The sequence below is a fragment of the Pteropus alecto genome, unplaced genomic scaffold (assembly GCF_000325575.1).
Source record: "Pteropus alecto unplaced genomic scaffold, ASM32557v1 scaffold42, whole genome shotgun sequence".
Taxonomy (NCBI): Eukaryota; Metazoa; Chordata; class Mammalia; order Chiroptera; family Pteropodidae; genus Pteropus; species Pteropus alecto.
Genome location: NW_006434825.1, coordinates 14,455,257 through 14,481,308, shown reverse-complemented (window position 1 = coordinate 14,481,308; position 26,052 = coordinate 14,455,257). Strand labels below are relative to the sequence as shown.

Here is a 26,052-nt window from a genome sequence, read left to right as displayed (position 1 = left end):
CAAACCCCCAAACGGCACAATCAATAGCTGAGAAAATGCCAATTATCCAGGCCCATTTGAAATATTATTAATCTGCATCATGAGCAGCCACTAATCAACAGTACAAATTGTGAAATCACTATTTATTTATTTGCCAGGAGGAAGCACTCCTCATCACATTGAAGCAGATAGGAACAGCTCAATTTAGGGAGTAAATGGAACCAATGCGGATATTTTTTATAAAATACTAAGATCCTAAAGACAGCTCAGAGGAGGTGGCTGGCCCCCACACTGATTCCATGATCAAATCGACCAAGTTCTTAATAAAGCCCGCCATTATGCACTCAGGGAATATAGACAAAATTACGCTTCGGGTCAAAAGAGGACCATTTACAAGGGTTGGGAAAGAATTCCCCCTTCTCTCTTTGCTACCATTCAACTGGCAAGGTGCAACCTGAGTTATTCATTCTCTTCTCTTTCTCTGTCTTGTCTGTCTTTTAGAGATAAAGATTCAGTATGGCCTCATGTTTGAATGAATGAATGAATGAGAAAGTGAAGTTTTCTTAAAGAAATCATTAAGTCACTACTGTGCTCACTCTAAGCCTCCTAGTAGGCTCCCAATTACCTAGCATGTCCACAAGCACTGGGAAGACATACTCCCATTGAATTATAAACTCTTTGAATGTGATTTAATTGAACCACCTCTCTAAAGCTTTCCCTAAACTGGTGTAAGGATTACAGAAACAAAGCACCCAGCAAAGGGTCTGGCACACACAGTAGGAGCTCTGCAAATGGCAGCTACTTTTTGTTGTTGTTTTAGTGTCCTGAGCATACGGAATGCAGAAAACATAGGCACCAAATATCATGTGCAGCAGGGGTCCCCAAACCCAGAGCCGCGGACCGGTACTGGTCCGTGGCCTGTTAGGAACCGGGCTGCACAGCAGGAGATGAGCGGCGGGCGAGCAAGAGAAGCTTCATCTGTATTTGCAGCCGCTCCCCAGCGCTAGCATCACCGCCTCAGCCCCACCTCAGAGCATCAGGCATGAGATTTTCATAAGAGCACCAGTCCCTGGTGCCAAAAAGGTTGGGGATCTGCTAAATCCTTATATGTTGTCCCTGCTCTGCTTCTCAAGATTCCCAGAAGCCACGTGCTGCCTGGAAACCTTTACATTCATACAGGAGGAACTGAGGAGAAATTGCTACTGGTTTTTCTCATCGTATTTAAGTAATTAAAAATAAAAAAAACAAAAAAACAAAAACACCCTTTATCCTTCCTAACACAGAGCTTACTATATGCCAGGCACTGTTCTAAGATTCCCATGTGCAAATAATCCACACAGCTATCCTATGAAATGAGGTACTATTTTTAATCCCTACCCCATGTAAGGTAACAGGCACAGAAAGGGTAAGGTTCCCTGAGCAAGGTCACATAGCTAGTAAGTAGCAGAGCCAGGATCAGAAACCAGGCACTAAAACTGAAAACAAAGGACAGACAGTCTAGAGGTTACCCAGTCTTCAAAGTGCATTTGTGAAACCCTCTTCCCCAGTTCACATCCTCCAGACAGGCACGTGTCATTGCTGTCTGTCTGCGAAGCTTGTTTAGACCTCACCTTAACAGTACAGCACAAACTGGGTGGGGCCTTGGTCCATGCAAAGCTACCCAGGACGACCCTCGCCCCATTTCAAGGCCTTTGAACACAGATGTCCATCCTCTACTTGCTGGTCCGACCTTACGGATCTTCCTAGGGTGCGCATGCTCGGCCCTGTCGCTCAGCGTTATGTTGAGCGCAGGCCTCGGACACCACAGAGCCCAGTTCCAAGGGGCTTAAGCAGCATGGACAGTAAAATCCGCCTAGTGCGCTGTCCATTCACCCAGCTGCAGTGACCCCCGTCTCCATCTCCCAGGAAACAAGGACAGTGCCACATCGCCTGCACCGCACATCCCGCCTGACATTTGGAAGCTGTTATGCTGCCTCTGACATTTTTCTTTTCCAGGCGGAATAGCCCCAATTTCTTTGGCCTCTTCTCAGAGGCAATATTTCTCAGCCTTCGGTCATCTTCATTGCTCTCCCCTGGCCTCTCTCCAAGATTCTGTATCTTGTTTAAATAGTGAAGGCCAACGCTGAGCATGATTTAAGAACAATTGTGCCTGGAAAAGTAACAAAGGTCCAACCTATACAGACTCCAGAAGGTAAATATTTTCTCAAAAAAATCAAAGTATTACAATATTAATAATGGAAGGCAGTAAGAATTAGGCTGACCAAATACAATAATTTCTGTTGCTTGTCACATCATTTCCTCTAATTATTGTGGTGGTTTCTGGGAGACTTATCTGTCCCAATAAGTCTTCTCAGAAGCAAATTTGCTCCTCTTCAAAAACACTTAAACTTTTCTTCTTAGTCTCAGCTCTTCTTTCCCTCGATACAGAAATTCGATCATCATGAGAGATGGCTGTTCCCCTGCTCTCAATGCCAGTTTTTCCAGAAATAGCGCTTCCTTTCCTGACCTCTTCAATTTCTTCTGCTCTTGGTAAGACACCTTCCTGCCCGGCTGCACTACCTGTCTCCCCTTTGGGTGCATTTCAAGGTATGGGCGCTCACCCTGGGGGCAAGGTAGGACACAAAGACTATGCAGAGCCTGCCCAGGCCCCCCAAGGGCAGAATGAAGCCCACTCTACACCGCCAACTCTTTATGAGATTCTGGGGTGACCCCGATCAAGTTCCCTATGTCAAGCCTTCTGCTGGGCTTGTCTGCAGGTGGGATAAGGGACTGGACCTTAAATGAAAGACTCACACCCAGGGGCAAAACAACAGGGAAGAGTGCTAAAGAAATGTGACCTCAAAACGCGGAAGCCCCAGCACAGAGCCAGACACCTGGAGGCTCAGTAAACAAGATGGGTTGGCGGGTGGGGGGAGGTCATTAAAATTTTTTTTAATTCTTTAATATAGCATTATAGAAGAAGAATGAAGGTGACCACTCAAAAAAGCAAAACCAAAAGGCTTCTCCAACCTGCCCATAGCCAGCAGTTTTTCTGGGTAGATTAGAATGTGTCCGCTCCCTGACCCAATTAGCGTCACTGTTTCAGAGGTGATGTCAGGGGCTCGTGGGCAGCCGCACACACTACCTGTCCACTTGCTCTGGTCCTTCTCGCCCCCACCCTCTCGGTCTTTGGCAAGCTCCTCTGGATCAGCAGCCGCTTCACTGGGCCCTTCAACATCTTCAATGGCTTCTTCTGAAATAGAAGAAAAACAAAAAGTCAATGATTAAAACTAGACAGAAGATGAAGGACTCTTGCCAATGACTGTCCCTCCTCTCTTCCCAGTGGCTGCTGAAAGGCTGACCGCACTACGGCTATGTCGAGGTCTGGGCAGGCGGTGAGGACTGTCCCTCCAGGCTCATTGGTACATGACTGTACTCTAGACATGTGGACATTAGGTATTGCCAGACGGACCCTGAACGCCTCATTGGAGCTTTTCTCATTGAAAGCCAATCCTGTTGAAGAAATAGCCCCATCCAAGTTCATGAAGGTACATGCAAGTCTTTTGTACTAGAAAATGCCAAAAAAAGGAGCTTCTTGCCTAGCTCCAAACTCAGGGTGTCCTGGCATGGATCACTGACCCCTCATAGGGCTCGCGGTACCTGGTGCACGTGCCAGAATGTGGCGGGAGGTTTTGTTTTGTTTTGTTTTTTAAGTCATTTGTATTCTGAAGAGTCACAGAATATCGGTGATATGATTTCATCAATGCGAAGAGTTCTAGAAACTGTCATCTGTGGGCATGGCGGGCATCAGTGGCAAGAAGCTAGATTTGTAGAGAAAGGGAAAAGAACTCTAAGAGAATCGTACACTTGCTTTTTGAAGTCACTCCATTCCTTACCCACCACGGGTTTAAAACTAACCAAGGAAATGCTCTCCATCTCAACACACAATGCTTTGGTGAAGGTAGATGAAAGGTTCATTTCCAACGTGAGGTTAATCGTGAAGTAAAACGCCACTGGGCAAGTGGGGAAGAAGAAGAAGAAGAGATCCCCTAAATGCTGGGGGAAGGAAGTGAGACATTTCTCTCTGGCTCTCCTGGCCCTTTGATCATTATCCAAAAGATTCGTTAAGATCGAGTTAAACAAATGATTAAGGCAGGTGAACCAAGGTGGGTTAATGACGATATTATGAGGACGCTTTGAAGAGTCCACCTTCCTCGGTGTAGAGACTTAAGCACCTGGTTGCCCACATCTATCACCTGAGGGCAGCGCTAGACCAGACCCACGGGGACCAGGTATCAGGGTGAAATCAGGGACTGTTGTTTTGGGGCTCTGTCCAATGTCACCCTAGGTCCCTCCAACTGCAACTCTACTTTTCAGTATTTCAAAGGGTAATAACCCTTCAATACTCATGAAAATAGCTTCTCAATTTCATCCCACAAAGGAATTAAAAGGAGTTCAAAGTAAATTGACCTCGGAGGGTTTATAAAACGCTCGAAGAAGAAAGTATCTATTTAGAATCAGATTTTCCTAATTCTTCCCGAAAAGGCAATGGAAGTCCGAGGACTGGAAAACTAAACGAGGGGTCAGGGAACATTCCTTCTTCTTTACCACCAAGAAGGGATTTATGAGGCTGCCATGGGGACACAGATGAAATAAGATACGGCTTATTTCCATTTCTAACGAAGAAGCCTCCACATATAACTTCTACGTCTCCTTTTTGCTTCACTGTATGGTAAAGTTAACATTGTCTCCCCTCACCCACCCTTAGTTCAGACAGAAAAATCGGGCAATCGCGGTTGGAAGTCAGACACACAGCCATATTAACATTGTACATCATTTGGTAGGGAAATACACATACGCACAAGTATTGGTAGAGCAGTAACAAGCGAGTTACACAGTCTGATATATTTAGCGCCTTAATTATGTTCAAGCAGGATGTTCAATGCCCATTTTTAGACATTTAGTAAACTTGCTCAATGCTATAATTATAAAATCCATCTTTGAATGGTGATATCACCATTCGGTCAGTCAATATTATTATTAAATTGGGTCTAGCTACCCAAAGTACCTAGGTCTCTTAAAATATACTTATCTGCCCCAATACACATCGTGATGCAAAATATCTAGAGTACTGACACATTAGTCGAATCTGATTATGCAAAGAGATGACTCGATGGCCTTTCTTCTCCAGCACACACACGCACGCACACACACACAATCACCTTAGATGGAGACAATCGGACACCTACGAAACAGAGAACACCCCGATGTGCTGCTGTGCAGAGGACGGAAGGGATCTGCAACTGGGAGGCCACCTCCAAGGCCAGCACCTTTCTCCTGAGCGTTACGTGGGCCGCAGCCATCGTAGCAGAGAGTGAAGAACTCGTGGTCCCTCTAGCACCGACCCCAGTCCTTGAGGCCTTTCCAAACACATCTATTCAGAAAGTAAAGACTCTAAAGAACTGGCACACTGCTTATGCAATGAGCAAAGAAACTGCACGGTGCTTTGTCCACGTTCCTGGAGCCCTCATTCCGTGAGTCTACTTGGGTCTTTGTTTTCTTGCCTCCTTGCCCTACTACAAGCAGAGAGGTGAAGGCAGCTGAGTTCCAATGAGAGGACAGACAACAGAGGTTAATTCAGGAACTTATTTTGCTTCTTGATCTTCTTTTTACTTTTCTTTTTCTTTAAGATTTTAAAAATCAAGTCTTCTTTTTGAGTTCCTAGGTGTAATATTATTATTTGTGACTCATTCACTAAAAGGCCGTTATGTGCTTGGTGGAAGGAGAAATGATTAAGAAACTCCTGGACAAGCCAGCTTCCTTTACAAGCGGTCCAGTGTCCTCACCCCCAGCTAAAAACCAGGTTCCATTCAGCAGAGCAGGCGCTTTGCTACAGTTCCATCTGTGACCTACAGGTGTCGCCCTCTGCATGGCGAGGCCTGGAAGGGCAGCTAGCTGCAGGAGGCAGACACTATCTGGCCTAACCTGAGCATGTGGAAGTAATATACGCCTTCAAGTGAACTGTCTGGTCCCGGGGAAATAAAATAGGACATTCATAAGCAGTTACACCATCTGTCTTTATACCATCATCATCAACAGCAAGAGGAATAGCTCTTTAAAATGGATGAAAGCCCAGGCCGTCGGTAACCACAAAACTGTGAGCTCTGAATACCAATAAAGGTAGAGAAATGATTAAAAAACAGACATGCAAACAATGAATTTGCCTGGACAGCTCAGGCCTACAATGCTTTGCAGGAAGGGGTATGTTTTATTGGTCCCAAAAGGCTAAAGCGACCCCTCTGACCACTGCGCCCCCCCTCCCGCCCCCACAACTAAGATCCAGGCCCTGGGCACCCACAGGAGGGGCCTGGCCTCCCTGCCTTGGAAGCACATGGAACCAGGAACACGATGGCATCCAGCTCTGCGGCAGACAGCTGCATCCACGCTCTGGGCTCCTGGGCTGGTCATCCAGCCCTCACTCCTCTTTAGAGTACATACTTGATGCTCATGTGCTGATAGAGCACAGAGCGGAGGAAATCCCCCCCCACCCCAATTACAGACCACATTTTCCATCCCCCGTAACATCAGCGGCAACTGGCTGGGCTTATGACAGAAGTCGATTTTTTCTATAGTATCAGCTACTGACAGAGGGTTGGAACAAGGGAAGACCTGATAAACCGACAATCCAGTTTTATCTGGAACATCCCGTCTTCCCTTCAGAAGACAAAGTTGCTTTCTTTCATTACGATATACAACCGCCGCCGTGCCATTTTTACTCAGAAATAGACAAGTCAAAACCATCTTCTCCCCAAAGAGTTTGATAACATTTAAGAACCCAACCCATCAGTAATGCTTTCTCAAGGGCCAAGTCAGAACCTGGGTGAGGAGGTCACCTCTGGTCCCTGTGTCCACCTGTTCTTGGCAGGAGGTAGTAGCCCCAACGCATTCCATACAGAAGGTGTGTTTTTCAGAAGACTCCAAGGAAGTTCCTCTAACCACCACCCCCCGCCACCCCAGCAGAAGCCTGCTTCGATGTGATACACCCCACAGTAGCCCTAAAACTAAGGCACCCTTCCCACTTAGATATATTTTTATGTTAAGGGCCTAGGACAATAGAAACAAATACTGAATAACTGTGAGGTCTTCCTGGTACCCCTTCTGCCTTCAACTTTCACGTAAAACTGGCTGAGGGCCTTTAAAAAACCTATTTCCATCACCACCTGCTTTTTACAACCTCTTCTCCCAGAAGGCGCTTCCTAGCGCTTGGGCCAAATCCGGTCTGCTCATGTCACTCACGTCTGCTGGTGAAGGGCGAGCCTTCAGGTGTAAGAATTTCAGCAGGTAAATCTAGGCTAAGAGGTAAGGGTCGCAAGTGCAGATTAGGTTGTTGAGGTAACGATACCACAGCTCTGAACGTGTCGTGTTCCCTCCCTCAAGGGGGTCTTGCTATTCACAAATGCAAATTGTTCTCCTGACAACCTTACACTTACCCTGTCGGTGACGGTGACTGCATGATTCCCTGATCTGTGATGGATTCTGCTCCCAAAGGAGATGGGTGTGCCAACCGCAACCCCGTGGAGATTTGCGACAGTTTTATGAATGACCCGGAAACTGGTTGGTGGAAGGAGTACCAGGCAGAAGCAAACGCGGAGGCGGCATCGTCATGAAGTCAGCCCTCACCACCACCGCACGCACTCCCCGGATGTTACCCAAGAAAACCTGCCAGTTGCTAAAAAATGATACTGTTCATCGAGGAACCGGGGCTGAGCGCCGTGTCCGTTGGGTGTTTTTACAAATTGCTTACAGACTTGAAGCAAGGGGAGTCAATCAATGACTAAGACTAGTCCTTCTGTTCCTAACTCTTAACAGGATAATGTAGATTAATTCAAACCTTCCCTCAAACCTGACAATGCCCTCTGAGTGCCTCGATGGGAAAGAAACTCGGAAATTCTCCTAAGAATCAGAGTGTCCGTACCCAAGGCTCTCAGGCGATCGCATTACTTAAATAATACACCGATCTGGGATCCCTGAAGAATGACATTGTTCTTTTCTTTTTTCTTTGGGGGAGCGATGTTTCAGGGTGGGGTTGAAATAAAGTGCGTTCGCCTGTCGGCAGACTCAAGAGCTGAGAAACATTAGCTGTCATGAACCACAATCAAATCAGGTTTGAAATATTTAGCAGTGGCTTGGAAAACGCGGTGGTGCAGCTCTGACAGGCGAGATGCACAGACACCCACTTTCCATTATAATGGAAATATCAGGCCTGTTCTGAATATGTATAACCCAGAAAAATGTATTGATTTTTCATTCGGCATTAAAAAAAATGAAATAGCCTGCAGCTGTCAAAAGCCTTTTGTTAAAAGCTCATCTTTCCTGGAATGAGGTTTACCAGAAACAAGTTTTAATTGTATATAGGACCTCTTCTTTGAAAAACAAAATAACCAATCTGCTTACTTTGAAGATAGGGTTAAAGCTTTTCCTTTCTCCATTTTCAACCTAATTAACCAAGGACAGCCACTGAAAGCAGGCCGCAGGAGAGGCCTGGTACACTCTGACTACTGAGAGTGGCACGGAGGGTGGCAGCCACTTCTGCTGGGGTCTCTGTGGTGGGTAGCAGGAGGCACCCCATGACAGCATCTTGTCCTCTTGTTCCTGTAACTCCTGGATATGTGCTGCACTCGTGGCTACAGACGCACTGTAGGGCAGCTTGGCCAATCATCTGTGCTCGTGAAGCGTTGCGGGCACACCTGGAAAGCGGGGGCAGAACCCTCCAGCATGCCTAGTCCTCTTGGATTTCCTTTTATTATCCATGGGAAACCTCTAATGGCTACACATATTCTACAGAATACGCAGGCTTTATTTTGCAAATACAGGTCAAATCAAATTCCACGAAATAAAAGATGACGGCTAAGGTCTAGACTACTTATTTCAAATAAGATACAGCCCAATAAAATTCTGCTATGATAGAAACTTTAACAGGATACGATCTGCAACGCTGATGGGCAGACAACGCCTCTGCTCCCGGCTCCGCATTCCCTGTCCTGCCTTCCCTCCCCTAGCCAGGCAGGAAGAGGGGAATGGGGGCGATGCCTGAGGCTGCACCCACGGGGTGGGGCACTACGTATGCCAGACCCCTCCATGCCATTTTGGCAAGTGTGACCTCATTAAATGGTGACCACAGGTTCTACCAGTACATGACTCTCCATGTGCCCTGGGCTAGATCCCAACTGCACAGTGACACGCAGATCCAGGGTACAATAAGCTACTCTGCACATTTTTTTGAAAGATGGCATCATGGTTTTATCCGTGGGGTCTTTCTGGCCCTGACAGCGTGGCCAGAAACTGCCTGAGAGTCAGTAACTTCGAGTGCTTCAGTTTTCTGGGCTGACAACACCCCACCCCCAGCAATTCTCCCTTAAATCGAGGTGATCTTGCAAACTGTTCTGTTAACACACCTTACACTTGGAATGTTGGTAAAGGTTCTCTCTCACACATGCACATGGAATAGGAAACTTACAAATCTACTCGGAAATTCTCTGCGGATAATCACCTGAATATTATTTTTAATTGCTGGCAAACTCTGTCCATTCTGTTTTCTACAACTTAACAGGGCATAGATTGAAGATAGTGCCAAATCATGAGACGAAGGGCTGGGGATTCCAATCCACACTGGTGAGTGGAACATTTCGAGACACGGCTATCACAGTCCAGGCAGGAGACCTTAAAGGGGTAACTGAAGGGTGAGGGTGGGTTTGGGGGGGTGGTGTGGACTAAATGAGGCTCCAAGGCTAGCACACTCATTTATTCATCGAAAGTGTAATATTTTCCCACCTTCTCATAATAAGACGCCATTTCTTCTTCGACAGACATGAGAACTCCAGGGCACTAGCACAGACCTAGGCATTTGGTCTCTCCAGTGGATGGCAGGCCAGCTGGCCTCCTGCACTGCCACTTGCCCAGGCTTCCCTCAAGCCCCTCTCTTCTGTAGGACTCCTTGCACTGGGTCTAAGAAACAGTACAGGGAGGGCAGAGGTAGGTCTCCCCATCCAGGTCACCCTTATCTTTGGCATTTTCCACGTTCTCACCCATCTAAGCCCTCTGCCAGGCCGGCCATCGTGCCGAGGACCCTCCTCTACCAGCTGGAGTGCGTGGTCAGGGGTCTGCCTTTTTTTTTTCACGCAGAGAATTTTCCCATCCCGGTGGCTTAAAAAAAAAAAAAAAAAAAAAGTGGCCAAACTGCTCACCAAACAAAGCTGCCTCCTCAAAGATGACATTTATAAAAAACGGATTTCGTTCCTCCGAGAAGTAAGACAGGAGCAGGAGAGGAACTGGGTGACACGTAAGATCAGACACGCTCCCTTCCTCCAACGACGAGTTCTTTTTCATGTGGATCCTCTGAGTGATCATTTTACCACAAGAATTCCTTTTACCACTAGGTAGGTATTCATTTACCCAAATGCACCTGGGGCAGCAGCGCCCGGAGTTTCTGGGTAGGGCTTGAAAGGCAGGGGAGACCTGCCAGCTTTCCACGGGGCCGCCGGGCAAGGCTTAGCAGCAAAGCCCGGCGTTGAAGGAATTCAGCCTCCTCACCGCCCCCGCCCCAACCTTCTTTCCCGTCCCCACCCCGCTGACCCTGCCTTGGGCACCAGGCGAAAACAATCGGCACTCTGAAGGCGACTCCGGGTATTATTAAAATGACTAATTGGAGAATAGAGACCATTTATGCTTTTGTATATTTGAAGATCTTGCCACTGTTTATAGAAACGAGAAAAATGGGGACTATGCGGCAAGGAGGAGCCTGGGCAGGCTGGGCCCGGGCTGCAGGCTGCATGCTCAGCCCCTGCTGGAGAAAGCAAGGTCGGACAGACAAGAACGGATTCCTGGGGGAGCCTTCTCCCTTTGCTTTGGACGTAACTTCACCTCTAACTTGAGCATTGACGAGAGCGAGCATTTTATGGGTCCAAAGTGGCCCTAGCCTGTGGAGGCCTCCCAGAGAAAATGTCCCCTCTTCGAGCTGTTCTCCTGTGCAAAGAGCGCAGGACGCCAGAGCATTCAGTGAAAAATGCTGCCCTTGTGTGGCGAGGGACCCGTCCTGCCATTTTTCCTCTCCCGGGGCAAGGCCACTTGGTCATTTGAACAGTTTGTCAAAACCAAGCGAGAATTATGGGGGTGGGTGGGGGTCAAGAAAGGAGAAAAAGGGAGGAAACGCCTCGAGCCGGTATTGCAACAAGTTCCATTTATCTGTGTTCTTAGCAAAAGCACCTGGGTTGCCCCCTGCAGAAATGCAGAAAGGATAAAAGCAAACGAGAGGTGACAAAGCACAAGGAACTAAACATGTCGCTGACTCGCCTGGTGGCTATTCACAGGAAGATTTTTTTTTTTTTTTTTTTTTAAATAACTGAAAGATGTGAGTTCCCGTTAGTAAAATACAGACCCGACCCTGCAATGGTTTCGGAATCTGCACTGAGCAAGAAATCCAGCTCGGTCCCCAAACTCTGAAGCAAATGGAATTCAGTAGGGATTAGTCCCCTTGGATTTCCACAGAGCTAGGATTGTTGCTGTTACTTTCACACATGAAATGTAAAAAAAAAGGCAAATTCCCCGAGCATGTTTGTAGCAGAGCGTGATGTGATTGTGTTGTCATTTATGGGAAATAATCGCGGGCCCATCTCTCCCCTCCCCCCCCACCCCCCATTTTCCAGTCCAAATAACCATGAAAAATTACACTTCAATGTCAGGGCGACGACAAAGGAGACGCACTCTCGGGGAGCTCAGCGGATTTGCAGGGGTTTTTCCTTTCTTTGGACAAAAAACTACCTTCAATTGTACTTCATTTAAAACGTGATCTAACAAATGCATTTTGACAAGTCCCTTTCTCTTTTTCTCCTTTCTTTCAAACAGTATTTTGCACAGTTTAACCTCACACCGAACTGGAATGTTCTAGAAAGAAGCAGCATGCAAAATAGAAGGTCCTTGAAACCAAGAAGGGTGAAACCACGAACCCCCCAACACCATCCCCTCCCCCCCATCTTAAAAACAAAGTAGTGGAGGAAAATGATGATCGTGATCCAGCATGCAAAATGCCCGGGGTTAGCAGAAGGAGGAGGGTCTTGATGGAGGAAGAAGGGGCCTCATGTGATTGCTCATCAGGATAAACCATTACATGGATTTGGAACAATCATCTAAGATGTACAGTCAGAATTGAGGGTCCATGACCACGTGGGCAGTAAAGAAGGAAAGCCTCTCTGATGGGGTACCACTTCCTTCCTAGTCCCCCCTCCTCTATAGAAAGGGACATTTTTTCAACCCAATGGATCTGCCTGAAAGCTTTTTAACATTCCAGGTGTGAGGCCTGAGCAGTCCCTACAAGCATCTGTCTTTCAGTAACACCCTACTTGAAATAAACACTGCCAGGCTTCCACAGTTGGAGGGGAGAAGACAAGACACATAAACACACGAGTGAGAGAGTGTTTAAAAAAAAAAAAGAGTTTCCATTATAGAAAACTGGTATCCCCTTCTGAGTCCAAACTGACTTGTTTTGTCAGAGAGCGATATTATGCTTAATGCAAAAACAAACAAATAAACAAATAAAAACTATGATGTGCTTCCTAATTTATTTATTTTTAATTGGAAAATGCTGGAAACACATGGATGAGAAAAAGTCAAGGCGGGCCCGTAAGTGTACTTAAGCACCTATATACAAATGAAGGTGCATGGGGAAGGCACAGGATGTACCAGGAGTGATATTAGATAGTGGTAATTAGAACCTAATGGGCATAAGTGAAACCTTGTGGACAGTTCTCGTAACAGGAACATCCATCCAGGTTGATGGATGCCATCTCTACGGGAATGAGAGCAAGGGAAGGAAAGGTGGAGGGTGGACGAGCAGACCCCAGGTGACACAATTGGACAATGTCAAAGGAAATGATGGAGTATTTGGGGCGAAGAGATGCCAAAAAGCAAGTTGAGAGAGAAAAAGGTGAACATTTTGTTTTTAGCCATCAAAGCACACAACAGAGCAAAATAAAACCATGCATCCAGGGGGTCTGAATCACATGACCACACAAATGAGGGACTCGAATTTCCAGCCTGTTTTGTTGCTTCACTCTTCTGCCCACAGTGTCTGAAGGGTCTCCAGCCCGTTAAGAAAACAGCTTACCCCTGTGAAGCACAGAATACATGAAGAAATAGTAGCCTACTCCCACCAGTGGACAGCGGAGTGAGGGGCTGTCAATGAACTTCATTTTGCATGATCATAAACCATGTATATGCACATCTGGTAAAACAAGCTGATTCATAAAAACAAAGCACAAACAAAAACTTACACGTCCCAAACCAAATCTGAGAATCAGACTTCAGGCAACTTTGGCCCCAGAAAAGCACTGGCTACACTGCTCTCCCTTGGCCAGACCCAAGCGTGCACAAAGGTCACTGCATATGTAACCCCACGGCACACTCCAGAATGCAAGGCTAGAAGCGCGCTCTGTTTTGGAGGTGGCCCAGGACAGTCTTCTACCTCCAGGCTTGCTGAGGAGTCTTCAGGTGCCTACCATGCATTCATTGCCTGATGCAAATGGAGAAGAGCCTGCCTCTGCCAGGAGCATTTATGATCACACCTGAGACATTTAAGGATGTGTCTACACGTGGAAAGTCGGAAACTGGGCCCTTCTCCAAATCCATCAGGTCCCCCAATGTGCTTCGGTCAGACCACCGGGCGGGCAGCAGAAGCAACATGTTTTCATTGACGCTTCCTAGGAAGTTACAAAGAAAGGGAAGCAGGAAGCTGAGGTATAGAGAAAATCCACAGTTTTACGCTCAAGAGCTTCAATGGGAGGAAAACCAGATGGAACCGCTAAACCGTTTCCATTTTTAACATGCACCTTGTACAGCTCTTCTGTGCCCAAAGGGAGAAAGAAAATTCTTGGATCTTCTTCCTCCTTTTTAGAAATTTCCGAAGTGATGCCAGTGGTTGAATACAAAGCCTCTGTATTTTTAAAAGTTGGATCCTGTACAATGAAATGTTCTTTTTCTAGGGTTTAACAAAAACGCCGGCGTCACCGCCACAGCCACACCTGCTCTTTCACAAAAATGATAGCCACCGCAGCCCCTCCTCAGAACTCCCAGAGCTGCGAACCATATTTCAGCTTCGGCCTCCGGACTGTGTTTATCCATTCAGCTCGTTCTCCCAGAAGGTGTTTCTTACACCTAAAAGCAGGCTGGTAACCCTCGAAAAGCAACACGTTCCATTACACCCTCCCTGCCCCAAATTTACACTGTGATACATCTCAAGGTACGAAAACACGCAGTTGTGTTCACCAAGGCGAAGGCTCAATAAAAGAACTCAGATTCCAGACTCACATCCATACGCTTAAATGCCGGAAACATTTAAAAAGAAGGAATGCATGAAACCAAGGAGAAAGAAAATGTTTCCACGCGATGAGAAAGCCACCAAGGATCTGGGCAGAACGTGCAATTCAGTGACAAAAGAATTGGTACTTGGGACAGTTACGAATAAGGGAGCTACAGAAATGTCTAGCGCACAGTTACATTAAAAAATAATTTTGGATGTTCAAATTCTCCTGTGTGCACACTGCAACTGGAGAATGTACTAGAAACCCCCAACGGGAAAATCCTTATGTCATAATGCTTCCTCGACTTCCAAAAGTGGACCACTGTTTCTAAGGGAATAGGGACCCCAAGCAGAGAGAATAAGGAAAAGAAATCTGCAACAAGTAAAACACTTTGCTTCATATTTTAAGGCCAAGATTTATAGCAAGGAAGTGAGTAAAACAAGCCAAAGGTGTGAGTGAAAAGTAGCCAGAAAGCAATGCAACCTGAACAATGAGATCGCCCAGCGATTTAGGGGTGGGGGGGAGAATGATTCCTTACTTACTGAGCAATATCTTTAAATATAACTTGTGGGGGGTGGGATCTAGACAGTAACCAATGAGAAACTTTAAAAAAAAAACAACTAGGTAATAGTGTATCTTAAATATATGTTATGGCAGGGAAAAACATCGATTTGTCTGAAAGGATCTGTGAATTGACTCAACTATTAAAAAACTTTGGTGACAGGTTGGAAAGAACAGGAAATGTTCCAAGAGAATGGAAATGACAGAAAACTAAGCCTTAAAGAGAAATAATGTGAAAAATGAAGATATAGAAAGAAGAGATGAATGCGTCCATGGACTAAAAATCTAGCTGTGTAAAATTTAGCTAGATAGAATTAAGAGGGCAATTCTATCTAGCTAAATTCTGTGTTTTAGAAAACATAAAAAAATATAAATACAAATATATCAAATATAAAATAGGCAGGGTAGTCCACACACAGATAAGGCATAAAAGTATAAATGTGCATAAAACAGATTTAGTAAAATGATGGTTTGCAGAAACCTGGTCACCAGATGGATCTGCCCTTGTTTTGAGGGTCTTGTGGGAGCTGACCACAAGCACCTCCATTTTGTAGACTAGGGGGACTGAGGCCTGGAGAAGTATGGGCTCTAAGACCACAAAGTGAAGTGACCCAAAGAAGGGTCTCCAACGAAGCATGAGGGAGCAAGTGGTCACGGTGACACTTACACAGTCAGAGAAGCGAAGAAAGCAGCAGTGGGCAGTTTGAAGGGTGAGGCCCGGCCCCCTGCTCCCCGGATGCTGGCTGCTCGGGACCCTTCCTCAATCAGAGCTGTGACATTGAGGCGAGTGGCTGTTCAAAGTAGTATCTACTTTAGCTTTACACTTTGAGATGAACGGCATAGCAGGGATCAAAAGGGGCTCGCCAAAACCAGCACCCACCAGAAGCCAGCCCGAGATATCCATGCTCCCAGGCAAATAGTACCCCGTTAACTTCCTGCCTGGTGCCAACGTGGTACCTCCAAAATACTATCACGTTTAAAGTCAAGGACAAGTCACACCTCGCTCACTCTCTCCCCCCATATTTACACATACACACACACACTCCTCCCTTCATGCTCTTTCTGGAAGGGGGAGCCCCAGAAGTAATGCTCCCAAATGGCCCGGGGGAGTGCCTGTCACAGATATTCCAGATCCAGGGTGAGGTCCAGGGGCTGCCGCCACCCCGAACCCTTGCCACGGAGAACTAGCAAAAGCAAGTAATTGCTTTTTCCCCTTCCACTAATAAGCTTTTCAGCAGAGGAAGAATTCAGCTTCCTGTAGTCAACAGACCCTTTTTTTCCCTGCCTCTCTTCGCTCCAAATAATCTAAAGTGACTGCAATTTCAGTCCTGGCTCTCCAGCATTCAGCTCCACCGGCTGAGGTCAGAGGGTGTCAAGTGAGGGCTCTCCATTTCTTTTCTACTCGGCCTTCACGCCACCCATGCTTCTTTGTAACTGAGGCGACCTGCCTCCCCAGCCGGGCTGCTGTCTGTGTCACCAGCCCACGGTGTGCATGGACTGTAGTCAGGATTCCAGAAAATGCTTTTTTTTAAGGCTCAGAAAACACTGGGGGAGGGAGAAAAAAAAAAAAATCCTCTCCTTGCTATAAACAACTGATTAGTAATGACCAACTACAGATGCTCTGGTGACCTGAGCCACTAATTTCCAGGTTTTGAGAAAATACATTATAGTAGAGTGTGAGAGTGTGAGTGTGTGAGTGTGTGTTAAACCAGGGGCTGGTGGTGTGGGTCTTGGTTTAGTTTTATGCAAATGACTCTGGTTCCAGATTCTCTCCTCAAGCTCTTGCCCTGCATTCGCTGGCGTCGGCGGCCTCGAGCCTGGCTTCGCGTGGAAATCAGCGGCGCCCCACCCCTCCGCCTCACTCCCCAGGTGAAAGAAATGTGGCTGCAATTAAGAACGGGCAGCACCCGCGCCTCCCCTTCTGGCTTCACGGAGACCTGAGCAGCCAGCACAGGCTGAACTGAAGGTGAGCAACACGGACGAAGGGAGACGGACCGACGGAAGGAACAGGTGTGTGCACGGGAGGAGGGAGGCCCGGGCAGGCAGGTTCCTGGCCTTCGGGGGAGAAGAGGGTGATGTGCAGATGCCAAGAGGCCTGCTTCTGGAAAAGCAGCCCCCAGCAGGGGAAGCGGAGGCAGGTCTGGGGAGATGCTGCTCACTGGGCCTGCGGCCGATGCCCGCGAGGTTCTAGAAGGGAAGAGAAGGCGAGGTGTGTCCAGAGAGAAAGGAGGACGCCTGTACACACCCCCCGCACCACACGCGCCAAGGGGAGGTAGACACTTAGTCCTGGCTGCGGCGAGGCCTGTGAGGGGAATTTATTTCCCTCAATTATGTGCTCTTGTCCCCAGTCTCAGTTCATCAGCACAGTGCCGCCAAGTCCATGAAAGGCTCCAGAATGAAGTAACCCCACGCACAGGGAGGCCTGGCACCTGCCCGCTGCGCTGCCAGGGCTGCAGCCTCACCTGGCCCTGAACCAAGCTGACATGGGCTCTCCGGTCTCACCCCCACCTCCCACCGCCAGCCCTGCCCCGTGCTCCATGTCAGGCCGCTCTGCCCGGCCCCTGGAGCCTATGGCCTGGGCGTCACCTTCTCTGACCCAATCACAAATGCCCTGATTGCAAAGAAAAAGAGGATTGCAAAAAAAAAAAAAAAAAAGAAAGAAAAAGCAAAAAGGGACTGATCAGTAGAAAATGCTGGCTGCTTTCCTTTTGTCCTGCCGGGGCAATCCTTCACTGCAGAGAACCTGATTGTGAAAACCACTACTGGGCACGGAAAGCCTCCATTTGCTTGAGTCATCAGTATCTAATAACAATGATGATGAGGATGGTAGCAGTAAGACAGATATCACTCAACTGAATTAGATGCTATTATTACTCCCATTTCACAGATGAGGACACAGAAACTCAGAAGTTAAATCACTGGTGAAGGTCTCATCGCTCTGAGGTAACAGAGCTGACGTCCGGCCATACTCTTCACGACCACCTTGCCCATCCGTCCATCCCTGCACCCACCGTGCACTCAGGCAGCCCCCTTCCAGGTCTCGAGGTGCAGCTGTGAATGAGAGGAGGCCCTGCTCTGAAGGGACAGGGGGAGGAAGGAGAGTGGGAGTGAGACGGACACAAAGCAGCTAAACGCGTGAACGTCCTGTACGTCAGAGGCTGATGAGGGAGGACAAAAGCAGCAGGGACAGGGGACAAAAGGAAGCCTGGAAGTCATTTCATGTGGGAAGCTCAGGGAGAGTGACATTTACACACAGACCTGCAAGAGTGAGGTGTGAGCCACAAGAGGTCTTGCAGGCAGAGAGGAACAGCAAGTGCAAAAGCCTGGGGGAGGAGGGCCGGCTGGAGGAACAGCCAGTGGAGGAAGGAGGGGTTTGGAGACTCTCAGGCAGGTCTGGGGTGGGGCGAGATCCTACAGGCCTTACAGGCCACTGTCAAGGCAGAGGACTGCCAAGACACAAGGGGCTCCCCTTCCTCTGGACAGATGTGGCCTGGGACTCCCCACCGTACTGGGTAAGTAAACTCCGGGATGGACGGTGGTCCTTGTCCCCTGAGCAGAGAGCTGTGTGTGTGTGGAACCACCTGTACAGCTCCCATGGCTGCCCTGGTGGGCTCTCCAGGAGAAAGGCTACTGTATTTCTCTAACCGTGTACGTGTGATATGTAAACGCAGGTATCGACGAAATCGCCTTGAGCCTTTGCCTTTCCTGGAGGGTGGGGTGGGGGGCGCTGGACTTGAGTTAGAGAGAAGCAAAGAGGGGAAGGAGACCACGCAGCCGCACGTGGACAATCTTGACCCATAAACCACAAGTGCCCACCTGTCCACAGTGGTCCAAAGCACGCCCCTGAGAAGCTGAAGGGACAGCGCCAGGGCTGGGGTGAGGGACTCAGGGCGCGAAAGGGCAGCAGCTCCAACCTGGAAAATTCATCACCAGCTGCTGCATGTTCCTTCTCCAAAACTACAGCCCTTCCACATAAATGAATTTCAATGCACTTTACAATTCAACCACCATATGAAGCTACGTGACCTCGGCAGGGCTGCTCTGTTAATGCTGCTCCTTCTACTACGAGATGAATTTGGAGTGGTCGGGGCCTCTACTTTTTAAATCGGCTATTGTGGGAAAAAGCCTGCTTCACTCGCCACTGCATGAAAGGTGTCTCCCCCTAGTGACACACACACCTGCCTGCTGCCAGCAGCACCACCACCACCCTCACTGGTACAGGGAGACAGGCGCTGCAGATCTCTCCAGCTGTATTTGGCCCCGATCCCAGCACCAGCTATCCCAAAGTACCCTGGGAACTCCAAGACAGACTAAGCCCTCCGGTGTTCTGAGTTTTGTTGTTAAACATTAATGGTGAACCCAGACACCTACCGGGGGGCTGGCTGGTCCACACACTGTATCTATGGCCAAGAGCTAGGTCTGGGCCCAAAGGGAAAAAAAAGGAGGAGCCCCGAAGAAATCAAAAGACGTGAAGAGGGGCAGGGAAAGGGGCAGCAGGAGGAACCCCTTCCGGGCTGGCTGGGGACCTGCAGGCTCCCTCAGGACCAGCCCAGAAAGGCGAGGCCGCAGCCAGAGCAGGAACGAGAAGGCACGAGGCGGAGGCCAGCAGGTGACTGGGAGCTGCGGGGAGCAGGGCACAGAACGGGCCCGACCCACTGCTGCTTCAAGTCAAAGCAGGTGTCCACGGTGACCGGAAGCCCCAGGAGGAGGCTGAGCACAGGGGGTGGCTGACCCTCTCTGTTCCATTCCCTTCCGTTCATCCAAACTGTGTTTTGGGGAAGGGGCCAGAACCATTATTAGAGCCTCAATGTGTGGCTGCTGCCTTTTACAGTACACTTCCCAGAATAAGCTGCCCCAAGACTTCATCCATCACCAAAAAAGGCAACTGCAGAAACCTTCAAGGCCAGCCCCTGCCCTTACACCAGCGGTCACCCTCCCCTGCTCTCGTGGGCCCGGGCAGCCTGCTCTGGCGGATGCTGTGTGGTGTGGGGGGCGGGTCCCTGTGCTGAGCAGTTAGGAACTTCCCAAATCATTAACCTTTCTCCGAGCGCATTGTACTGGGAGGTGCTCCCTCTGCAGCCTATTCAGGGGCCCTATTGATCTGCCGCACACTCGGTGCCTTCAAAGTTGTTTATGATCAATATGCAAATTGCCCATGGCATTGATCTAGTATTAATTTTCAATTAGGGAATCCACAAGGGGTCTCTGAGGGTCAATACCTAACAATGCAAAGGAAACTCTGCCGAGGAGTGCAGGCCTGATGCTGATAAAAGCTTCCCTAAGCCTCCTCCTCAGTAGTTCCGAGCCCTCAAGGCTGTCACCTTCGTTTTGGCTCATTCAGGTCTCTCCTAAGTTAGACCCCTTCGGCGGGTGCCTCCCAGGCTGGATCTCTGGCCGATGCCCTGAAATTCCCCCTCTACCCCCTCCACCCCGTGCCACAGGGACACTTCCTGGCCCGCCAGTGAGTTCCCCTGACCCCTGCCCTCTGGATCCGCACCCCAGGACTGAGCCTCCAGTCTCCCCACGCCACGCCCAGACCCAGGACCACTCTCTCCCCCAGCTCCCCAACCACACATACCTTCTTCCTCCCTCTCTCCCTCTCCCTGGTTTCTGCTTAGTCACAGAACGTCACCTTGGCACGCGGCCACGGCTGGAGCTGGAGAGCTGCACGGTCCCCAGAAGTCTCAGTCAGGCAGAGCTGCTGGGCTGCCAGGTTATGCTTGGCAAACAACCCGCTGATGTCATTTCAAAACTCCAGGGTGTGTGTGTGGGGTGGGGGGGTGGGGGGGAGGCACAGCTTCAAATCATCTGTTTCTACTTCTTTCTTCCAGCAAAATTCTTCTTCCTAACGCAACATGGGGGTGAGGGACTGGTGGTGGGGGGGGGAGACGATGCTAATCACTTTACCACTCATTCATGGTTCCCAGAAGAGGCCAAGGCCCGCCCTCCAGGGGCGCAGGGCAGGGCGTGGGAGCTACTGGTGGGCTGTCCCTGGGGAGAGCGTGCCCAGCTGGGACTGGAGTGACCCGGGAACTCAGTCACTCCATCACCGCCTCTAACAGCCCCTGAGAGCCTCGGTGGGAAAGCGGAGCAGCCAAAGGAGGTGTGTCCCCCTCTTCTCCCAGCAGGTAAGGGGGACCAGCAGGCCCCAACTGTGCTCCAACGAGGGGCCTGGCCAAGGACTCCGCTGGCCTTCTCTCCCTGCCAGGGGCTCTGAGTGCCCCACGTTTCCCCTTTTCTCCATTTGGAATAAACCCTCCAGGCTCAGGCTCCCCGCTATGCCACGATGCCGCCTGAAGACCCGACGCCACCCCAGACGGGGCGGTCACCTCACTTTCGGCACCGCCACTCACCCCGCAGACGGGCGCTTCAGCTAGCCAGGCTAATTGGTTTATGGGTAACATTAATTACCATGTTGCTCATTAATGGATGAAATCTTTATTGGTGCCATTGATCAGCGAACTTGTTAGCTGGACTCCTAACCAATGGCGGATGTAACAAGCTCTCTTATTGGCATATCAATTAATGCAATCAATTCCTGGCCGGCGGCTGCCATTCGCTTCCCCGGCTGTTCGCCTCTCCGGTAGGAGACAGAGCCCCTCAAGCACGCCTCTGCGTGAGAGTTCCCACTTCTCCACCGACTTCCAGGTGGTCCCTCTGCCACTTGGAACTCATCTACTGAAAAAATCACACCTATCCTTCCAGCTGAAGGTCACCTTTCTGTGTTCCAGCGGTGACTAAGGTCCTACTCTCTCTCAGGATACGTGAACTAGAAGGAAAGGTGTGAGGGGTCTGGAGACTTACAGGAAATGGGGACTGATGGAATATGGAAGCGGGAGATGTTTCCAGATGAGGCACTGACAGAAATGATTTGGTCTCCAGCCTGGATTCGACACTACTCCAGGAGATGATGAGACCAGCATGAAAACACAGACCAGTGATCAGCCCTCTGCCACCTGGGGAAGCCTTCCCAGACCCAGCCTTCTGATCCACAGTCATACCTGCTGACCACACCTAACTTGGTGCCTCCAATGGACAGACTCTGTGTGAAAACACTACCTGCCTATCTGAAATCCAAACCTACAGTATGGATGAGGAGCCACCATCACACTATCACCACCAGTAAACCTACGCACAGAAGTGGCATTCTAAGGTTCGTGGACATGCCTGCAATAAACGGTTTCAACGGCACTTATGTCACTGTAAAGTCACAGTTGGGAAAAGTTTTCTCTGGGCAGCAACGTGTCTTCAGGTAGGTTGTTTTAGAAAAGGCTCAGGGACTAGGGGTATGGGGTAGACCCACAGAGCCATGGATATAGAGCTGCACCATACCAACAGCTAGTGAACACCAGGGTAATTTACACCACCGCCAAGGGCATGAGCTGAGATGCTTACGGCTTTGGGAGGGTGCGTGGGGAATGCCTGGCCCCCAAGACATGCTTTAAAAGCATTACCGGGAGTTTGCCCCAAAAGGGAGCAGCTTGAAATATTATTCCAGATTTGTTTCTAAAAGCCAAAAATAAATTAATTTTTAAAAAGAGAGTAAAATCACTCCTCCACTCAGCAGTGCCGGTGCTATTAATAAACTTTGCAAGCGTGAACATTTGACTCAAGAAGAGAGGGGATAGGCAACAAGAACTGGTGGGAAGCAGATGGAGGGCAGGGACAAAAGCAGCTTTTGGCAGAGCAACGACAGAGCACGGGAGGCCCGTGAGGCCGCGGCTCGGGGACATAATTCTCGGTGTTTGAAAACACTGCTCGGGCCTCTAGAATAAACAGTAGAAATATTTCCTCTCATTTAGAAATAGAAAATGACATTTTTCCACATGGACCTCCAGTACTTTCATATTCACAGGACAGAGGTGAGTCATAAACAGATCAAGGCAGCAGCCAGAGAGAGAGACACCCCAGCCAGGTGACACCTTTTCCGGGTAGGGACTGACAGACAGCAGAGAGAAGGGGCCAGAGGTCTCAGAGGGGAGGCCAAGACCTCCTCAACCTGTTAAGCCGCCCTCCGCATGGAACAAAAGGCTGCACGTTCTACGCAGTCGTCACCCAATGCAGGTGACAGGGAGACGCCCAGACAAGGGGCCCTTCAGCAGCCACTCAACACCACAGCCTTCGGTTCTTCCAAAGGCAAGAATCCCAGTGTATGTCCAGGGCAGAGTTCCTGGGGGACCATGGTGTCCAAACCACTCCCTGGGGAGCCCCGCAACGCTCGCTGCAGGGGTGCTGCAGATTTCGATTCCAATTTCCTTTTACATTGGTTATTAAATTACTGGTTATTGTTAAATGCTGTAATAATTAAGCATACTCAAATGTGATACAGGCCGAAATTTAATATACCGGAGGCCAGGGCATTAACTTGCATGGCCAAATTCACTAGTTTCTGTGTAGATCTCTGAGGAAAACAACTTCTGCCATTTCTACTTAATTGAAGACTCACCAGAGATTGCAGGGCATCCTGCAAAAACCCTTGCCATTTGGAACTACTTCTACATGAATGAGATCTGTATCATTACGGAAACCAACCAAAATATATAAACAGAGCAGAATCTTAGTCCGTTCTATCTGACTACTTTCCCTAACTCTTAATTTTGATCAAAATGTTGATTGACTCTGCTTTAGTCTCACTTTTTGATACGTAATTGTTACAAATCTGAATTCCTAAAACAATTAGTTATAAAGCTGTTTTTTAAAAAATTATTTATATATGAGGTTCAAATTCGATTTCATTTTCTTTCAGAAAAGAGGGCTCCACTAATGAAAGTTGAGAAACCACTGTTTCATCCGATGTATAGTTCTAGATTAAAGCAGAGTGCACTCTTCAGAAACTTCACGGACAACTAAAGTTTCTGGTAAGAACCTAAAAACTCACAACTCTAAGTTAACAAAGCACCATTAGGCACATTTAACCTGCTATTAATACTCCCCTGGCACGTGAAGATAATGTGCCAAAGCGAAGACAGCTGTGCCACGGTGGTTAAATCAAAGTTGATTTAAAAGTATTGTTTAATGTTGCATATTTTCTTTACAATAAAAAATGAAGAAGTGAGAACAGCCAGTCTCTCGAAGACTTCCTATGGGAGCAAAAACCCAGTCCCTTTAAGACAGGGCCTCCTGCTTCGTCTCTCCTGGTGAAGGCTCAGAATGGCAGCTGTCCTTGCTCTGATCATTCGCCCAGACAGAAAACGCTCGTGACATATTTTCTTCTCCTAGGACCAGAGCTTAGAAGCTCTAAGACAGGAAAGAGGAGGTGTCTACTCCTTCGTTTATGTTTCACTAAGTCGTGAAACATATCTGTGTGTTTGCACCTACTGGGTTCCAGGCACTGAGGGTCTAATCAGACGAAGACACATTCCTGCCCTCACGGAACCTACCCACCAGCAGACTCACTTTGGTGACAACATGGTGACTGTGTTACATTTTGTCACCGAACCATCATGTCAACATGCACTTGGACAAGCGAATCTCCTCGTTAACTAAGTATACGCTTGCTCACCTGAGGTTGGCCTTGGGCGGTCTAACAGGGCTGCCACGCTAGGGTTCTAAGTTGGCCACGTTCAATACTATCAGCCAACAGCAGGCATCATTAAAGAATCAAGTCCCGCCCCCTCTAAAAAGCTCTTCATTCCCGAGACTCTGATCCATGCTTTTCTGAATCTTCACCTGGGTGAAGAACCAGATCTTCCGCAGCAAACACAATAATAAATCAAATCTTACCAGAATTGAGCTATAAATCTGTGAAGACTCCGATAATTTCTAGCTAAGGGAATAACACCACAAAAGTACTTTTTAAACTAATTACTCAGATTCCGAAGTGCTGCCCTAATGAGCCTTCTTTCTGCCCAGAACTTACTAAGAGGAAAACTACCTTCTGGTGCAGTAATTACTGCTTTCCCCTTCAAACTTCTAACTGGAGATCGATGCTGCATTTTAAGACCCATTGATTTACAATTAGCCTGGCTTTCCTGCTAAAGTGTTTTTTAAGCAGAGTTTACTTTTATTTTATTTTGAAATCTCCGAGATCTGGTTCTTGGATTTTACGGCCTCATGAGAGGGGACTGGAAATCTCAAAGAGGAAGATACACATCAGAAGAGAGAGGACTAGAGGGATGCAAATCGGATTCAGAGGAGTGTGTAAGGGGGAATGGGAAGTTGGTGTGTTCACAGGATAAACTCAGAGGCAAAAGTTGAAATAAAAAAAAAAAAATTTTTTTTTTTTTTTTTTTTTTTTTTTTTTTTTTTTTTTAAGCCAAAACTCGTGGCGAAGGGGAAAGAATGAAGAAATCCAAAGAGAGGAAGCAGAAGGCAGGGTGGCAGGTGGAGAGAGCTGGGTGCACAGTCTAATAAAGTGTGTAGCTGCTGTCAGGGTGGCTAGAGCTGCTCTCCTCATTGCCTCTGCTGTTTATTAGCATCCTTGAAAAGAAAAAAAAAAAAAAGCTTTGTGCATCTTTGCAAAACAAAGCACTAGTTAAAAATAGTGTGTGTGGCAGGGACAGTGTGCTAACATGAGGGTCCTGGCAGCTCCAGCATTTGCACAATCTGTCCCATGAGGAGAGCAGAAGTAAGCGAAGCAATTAAGAATTTCATGCTGATGGCTTCAAGCATGTTTTTCTATGCCATAAAGATAATAGCATAAAGGATATGGCCTTGCTTCCTCCCCCTCCCCTGCCTGGCAACTTCTGCCTCTGTCTTTTGGACTCTTTCTTTTCTTCACCTCTCATGGTTGAGGACTCAAGATGCTGGTGAGCTGGCCTGGCACCACTTGATGGAATCTGTCCCTTTGGTGCCTCAAGAAATGCAGCTGTACGTGAGAGCCCCTCCCTGCCCCCTGGCCAAACAGCAAAGCGGGAGGAGGAGACAGGAGCCCAGCGCCCCAAAGATGGACGGCTTAAGAAATGGGAAACGGTCTGTGAGGCTGGACGTCTAGGCTCCCCATGGCCTGCTCTTGTCACTTCCCTCCTGGGCTTTCCACCATTGCCAGCTCCCAGGAGTGACTGGCAGAAGATGGCCCTGAAGAGATGAAAGTGAAAAATAAAATTCTCAAATGACAATAAAAGCGGGGAAAACAAAAGCTACTAACTTTTTGCTTTTTTAAAAAAAAAAAATGTTATTTTATAGCAGGATTGTATAGGCCAATTTCAAAGACTAATATGAAAAAAGTGCAATTAAATCCTTG

General features: G+C 48.2%; 1 protein-coding gene and 1 long non-coding RNA gene across 2 annotated transcripts in view; one reads left to right on the top strand and one right to left on the bottom strand.

The window, feature by feature from the left end:
- ZFHX3 (zinc finger homeobox 3) overlaps positions 1-26,052 on the bottom strand; it is a 229,003-nt gene that overhangs the window by 41,529 nt on the left and 161,422 nt on the right. The window contains 1 exon segment of the mRNA XM_025045294.1: positions 3,104-3,211. Coding sequence (XP_024901062.1) covers positions 3,104-3,211 — 108 coding nt within the window.
- On the top strand, positions 17,653-25,048 carry LOC112478155. The gene is made up of 3 exons (XR_003045721.1): positions 17,653-18,382; positions 21,753-22,122; positions 23,617-25,048. It is a non-coding gene; the product is annotated as an uncharacterized LOC112478155 (long non-coding RNA).